Source organism: Quercus suber, unplaced genomic scaffold (genome assembly GCF_002906115.3).
Source record: "Quercus suber isolate HL8 unplaced genomic scaffold, Cork oak 2.0 scaffold_80, whole genome shotgun sequence".
Taxonomy (NCBI): Eukaryota; Viridiplantae; Streptophyta; class Magnoliopsida; order Fagales; family Fagaceae; genus Quercus; species Quercus suber.
This window is the reverse complement of record NW_027069545.1, coordinates 687,847-693,961: the sequence shown is the minus strand read 5'-3', so window position 1 is coordinate 693,961 and position 6,115 is coordinate 687,847. Positions and strand designations below refer to the sequence as shown.

General features: G+C 34.5%; 1 protein-coding gene across 1 annotated transcript; it reads left to right on the top strand.

Moving 5' to 3' along the window:
* Positions 1–3,987: 3,987 nt before the first annotated feature.
* Positions 3,988–5,595, top strand: LOC112029718 (pentatricopeptide repeat-containing protein At1g77170, mitochondrial). Its single transcript, XM_024062410.2, has one exon. The coding sequence runs from the start codon at positions 4,076–4,078 to the stop codon at positions 5,525–5,527; it is 1,452 nt and encodes a 483-aa protein (XP_023918178.2). The 5' UTR covers positions 3,988–4,075; the 3' UTR covers positions 5,528–5,595.
* The last annotated feature ends 520 nt before the right edge of the window (positions 5,596–6,115 follow it).

Here is a 6,115-nt window from a genome sequence, read left to right as displayed (position 1 = left end):
TTGTCATGTATCTTATTAAATTTTCTATTTGTTGTGTCCAAATAAATGATGCATTAACATTTAACACGGAAGTCAAGAAAACCACAATAATAGTGCTCATTAACCTAAGCAAGAACATCTTGGCTCACACTTTTATGGAGATTATAAATTGGACTCAATTTTGTGTCATGTATCTTATTAAATTTTCTAATTTTTGTGCCCAAATAAATGATGCATTAACATTTAATACGGAAGCCAAGAAAACCACAATGATAATATTCATTGGCCTAAGCAAGAACATCTCACCTGCACACTTTTATGGGTGATCTCAATAAAGTCTGGAGCTCTTCTAATTCCACAAACAGAACCAAGGAGTCCAACGAGAAAGACTATAAAAGTAAAACATCATCTCCTCCTAATTCCATATCGTCATCCCATGTCTCCTCCTCTCTCAACCTCTACCAGCTAGATCCACACACTACCATCTCCTCCTCCTTATGGATTTCTCAGAGTAAGGCCGGGTTCAAACACAATGTTCAATCCCACTCTTCCTTACTTCACACTCTCATACATTAGCGTTTCATTGGTGCCTCCAAGAAGATTCCAAGCTCAATGATAAGTTTTTATTTTTTAATGTCCCTTTATATATTTTAAATAATAAAATGCAATATTCTTTTTTTTTTATTCATTGTTTTATCTAATGTTATCCTATGTATGATAAACCAAAAAAAAAAAAAAAAAAAAGAAGACCAATAGCATTACTTAAATAATAAAATGCAATATATATTTTTCATTGTTTGATTTAATTCTATCATCCGTGTGATAACAAAAAAATTAACCAATAGCATCATTATAATTAACCAGTCCCGTGCGGTAGCACGGGGTCACATACTAGTTAATCATAATCGAACACTCTGGAGCCTCAATTAGTTTTAATTTAATTCAAATTAAGAATTAATTTTGACAAAAATTAAGGGTTTGTTTAGTAATAATATAATTAATTATGTGTGTACATGCTTACCATTAGTGTTAGCCTTGAACCAATAGGATCGTGACATGTCATTTATTGTGTGTGTGTGTGTGAATTTATTTGTATTAATTATTTATAGGTAATGCGCTCATTATTTATAAATAATTAATTTTTAAAGATTTGTATAGGAAACATTTAATTTGGAATATGACATTGTTAGTCAAATCAAGATGCTTTGGCAACAATTGAAACAAAATCACCAAAATTAAAAGTAGATTTAATTGCACAAAATCAACAATGTTAAAAGATCATTTTCAAAAAAACAATATTAAAAGATAATTGTAAACTTAAATTAGTGAAAATAATTAAATATTTATTGTAGGGTTCAAATTCTTTACGTAAACCCAAAGACAATTAATTTGTAGAGTATGGGTCAAAGAACTAGAATTAGTAAGGGATTAATAACAATAGATCATAACCATTTCAATAGTGCCTTCATCAGTTTGTATACATTGATAGTTTTAATCACTCTCTTGTTTCCCTTCTCTCTCTTTTCTCCCCCCATTCTTCCGGGGTCCAATTGACAGGTGCTCCCCTCTATTATATAGTTACTCCTACCCTCATCTCCATCGTCTACGTGCTCCCCATCCATGAACTTGTTCAAGTACCTGTCACGTCAGGCAGCTTCTTTTCATCTCTGTGTGAGTGGCGGTAGGTTGGGATGCACTGTTCAGAGGTCTTCTCTACATAAATGCGGTTAGAAAAGCTGTTGCAATGCATTGAATACGGTGGCAGCAGCCTTTCCCTCAGATATTTCCCCATCCTTATCGTTCCTGAATATGCTTTGAGCTTATCTTGATCAGGTGGAGTCCTCGGATAGTCATTCGGGCTTTTCCCTTACTCAATTAGTCTCCGATATCATATCAGAGCAAAACATCTTCCTCGAACAGGAGATGTCCTCCTCGGACTGGAGATATCCTCCTCGGACAGCGATGATCCTTTATCAAGAGGATTCCATTCCTAGCTGGGCCTTGTCTTTTCCGCATCCCTCTTTTCGGATGTGAAACAGTCCTCTCGTGGGCATTCGGCCCATTAACTTGGGCCTGGCCCCCTTTTCCCCCACATTTATCAATTTACTCAGGAGAAAGGGAAAGGATGAGATTCAAAGCACAAATATCAAGCACCACAAATAATGTCATTACTTTTAGACACTTACTTTTCTTTTCTTTTCTTTTTATCATTTATTAGACTCCTACCTTTTTTTTTTTTTAGAAGAAAACCTTGTACATTCATTAAAAACTTAGTCATGATTAACAAGAAGAACAACATGAAGGTGTGGAGAAATATCTTCCTTCCACACTAATAAACCTCTAAAATATTTTGCATATTTAGTTAGGTTGTGGGCTACCGAATTGCCAAATTTACGTGTGTGAGAGAAAGAAATAGAGTTGAAGGCATTTATAGTGGATTTGATAGAAGCATATATGTGACCAAAGGAGGCAAATGACTCTTCTTCACTTTTAAAAGTTTTGATTACCATTTCAGAATCTCTCTTAAGGATAATTGATGAGAAACCGAGTTCACGAGCAAAAAAGAGTGCTTTAATAGCTGCCATAGCTTCTACATCATCTGTTGAGGGGGGAAGAGTGACTTTTTATGATTAAATGCTATAACCAACCCCTGATTGTTGCAAACAACCACCCCAGACCTACCTATCCTGGATCTCTTAAAACCACTCCATCAAAATTGACCTTGAGAGAAGAAATTGAAGGAGAATGCCGCTAAACCGAAGAGAAATGTTGTGTAGAGGCCTAGGCCATGGATACAAGAAGTTCTCAATGGAAATCAGCTAGGACTTGGTTAGCATAAGGGGATAACCTGCGAAATGGAGTAATCCTTGTTGCTAGTTTTGATCTAGTTTTCTTAATACCAAATAGTCCACACCAACATAGCAAAAATTTCCAAATTTTTTCCTTCTTCAATGATGTAGTGTACCTCATCATAGAAGTTGAAAAAGGATACATTAGACTCTTACTTGAACCTTAATTATTTCGCAAATATTAAAACACAAAATAAGTATTAGCACACATGTGACATAATATATATATATATATATAGGGGTAATTACACTCATCTCCCTTGAGATTTAAAGAAATGACACTCCACCATAAACTTGGAGGAAAAAAAAAACATTTTTCCCCCCTTAACATTCGAATGACCAAACTTTGTTAAATTAATATTTAAAATGTTTTGTACTAACCTGCCCTTTGCCTAAAGGCACATGTCTAAAATTATCTTATTTCATAATTAAAATACATTCTTTTAAATTTTAATTAAAGTGTAATTTAAAATAGTAAGTGTGAATTTTGCTTTCTTTCTTTTTTTTCTTCTGTTTTCAACAAGTTATGATGAAATTTTCCATTGCAAGTGTTTTTTGGTGCTTGATAAATTTTACATTTTATTCTAAATTTATCAGTTATTTTTTTACTAACCATGATTAAATTTTTTTTAAAGAGATTCTAATAAAAATTTAGAATATTTCATTATTAATATAAACAAAAAGGGAGGATAGTGTTAATTTTGTCAAACTTCAAGGGAGGAGAGTGTTAATTTCTTCAAAATTCAAGGGAGGAGAGTGTTTTTTCCCTTCAAATTTGGCGTGGAGTGCCATTGCCACAAACTTTAACAAAGGAGAATGTAATTACCCCACACACACACACAATACCACTGCGCACTCTTGACATGATAGTCATTCTACAAATATAGCTGTTTGTGGGGTGTGGGAGGGAGAAGTCACAGTTCAAGTCTCCAAAGAGAGAATTTCATACATATATATATATATATACTTAAATTAGGCATAAGTAAAATTTTTATCTTGTAGGAAAAAAAAAAATCTACACACAATTATTGCAAGATTAGTTTTTAAAATTTTTAAAATAATTCAATAGTTATAATAGAAAATGTGAAAAGGAATTTGAACCATAAAATCATAAAATAAATAAATAAATAAATAATCAGTACGTGCCAACCACATAAGCAACAAGGTTCTTGGCGTCGTAGTTCCAAGACTCGCATATTGGCATTGACATATTGGGGACTCACCCACCCTCCTCGTAACTCCAACGTATGAACTCTGTTCACCCCCACCTGCTCAGGCTTTCCATATCTCAAGCACCCAAATACCTCACCATTTTTTCCCATGTATCAACAACAACAACAACAACAACAACAACAACAATTAATTCCACCACAACTTTTGACACCCAACTCAATGCTCAATCTCCAACAAACCATGAACACCCAGAATCTCCAGCAAAAGCCATACCGACCCAATTGTCAAATTGTGCTAACTTATTGGAACTGAATCAAATTTTTGCACACATAATCCGAACCCATTTTCTACAATTGTACCCTGCACCCTTTCATTGGAACAATATTATTAGATCGTACACTAGACTAGAGGCACCTAACAAAGCACTATGTGTTTACATTTCCATGTCAAAATCTGGGGTCTTGCCTGATTGTTATACACTTCCCATTATCTTAAAAGCTGTGTCTCAAACTTTTGCAACTGGGTTTGGTCGCCAGCTTCATTCGGTAGCCATAAGGGTCGGGTTGGAGTACAATGAGTACTGTGAGAGTGGGTTCGTTAGCTTGTACTGTAAAGCGGGGGAGTTTAGGAATGCACATGAGTTGTTTGATAAAAATCCTGATAGAAAGTTGGGATCTTGGAATGCAATTATAGCAGGCCTTTCACAAGGTGGGCGTGCAAAGGAAGCGATAAACATGTTTTTGGAGCTAAGGAAATCTGGGTTTTTGCCGGATGATGTGACTATGGTTAGTGTTACATCAGCTTGTGGAAGTCTTGGAGACTTGAACTTGGCTCTTCAATTGCACAAACTTGTTTTCCAAGTTAAAACCTTTGAGAAATCTGATGTTTTGACATTGAATTCGCTTATAGACATGTATGGAAAATGTGGGAAGATGGACTTAGCTTATGATGTGTTTTCGAGAATGGATCAAAGAAATGTGTCATCATGGACATCCATGATTGTGGGGTACGCGATGCATGGACATGTGAATGAAGCACTAGAATTCTTTCAGTGCATGAGAGACGCAGGCGTGAGGCCGAACCATGTGACTTTTGTAGGGGTATTGAGCGCATGTGTGCATGGTGGGACTGTACAAGGGGGAAGATATTACTTCCACATGATGAAGAATGCATATGGGATAATGCCCCAGTTGCAACATTATGGATGCATGGTGGATTTGCTTGGTCGAGCCGGATTGTTCAAGGAGGCCAGAGAAATGATAGAGGAGATGCCAATGAAGGCCAATTCAGTAGTATGGGGGTCTTTAATGGGTGCTTGTGAGAAGTATGGGAATGTGAAGATCGGGGAGTGGGCTGCTAAGCATTTACAAGAATTGGAACCTTGGAATGATGGGGTTTATGTGGTTTTATCAAACATTTATTCCAGCAGAGGTTTGTGGAAAGAGGCTGAGAGGGTAAGAGAGGTCATGAAGGGGAGAAAACTTGCTAAGATTCCTGGCTATAGCCTGGCAACCAGTTCAAACTGAAAGCCAAGAAATTTTGTTTATTAATTTACATACACTTCCCTTAAATTCATTTCTTTTATTTTCATCTATGATTCAATTTCAATTATATTTGTGAAATAATTTCTTTGCTTTACAGATAATTTTTTTACTCTTTTATTCTACGTACTTTAAGACTTATGATTTATCCCAACTAACGACTTATTCTCACTGCACTGTACATTAAATTATTTAACTAATTCTACTCTTGTTAAAATTCTATAACAAATTTGGAAAAAGTTTAAATTATTTCCATTAAAATTTTGAAAATGTCAAAAGAAATTTCTTTATTCATTTTAATGATCTATCATAACTTCTAATTTTGACAAAAAAAAAATTAAACAATAGTTTTTCCTTCATATTAAACTCAAGGTAAGTTATTTTGTCTTTTATTTTCAGAAATTATTTTATTTTTCAATTTTCCTGATGTGTGAAATATTTTCTTTTCTTTATATTTTGAATTTCAATCAATTCTTGCATTAATACAAAAGTAATAATACACCAACTTTTGGCAAATCCCCTATAAATATAAACCCAAGGTCCAAAACTCTAAGTAACATTAATTTTATCCAA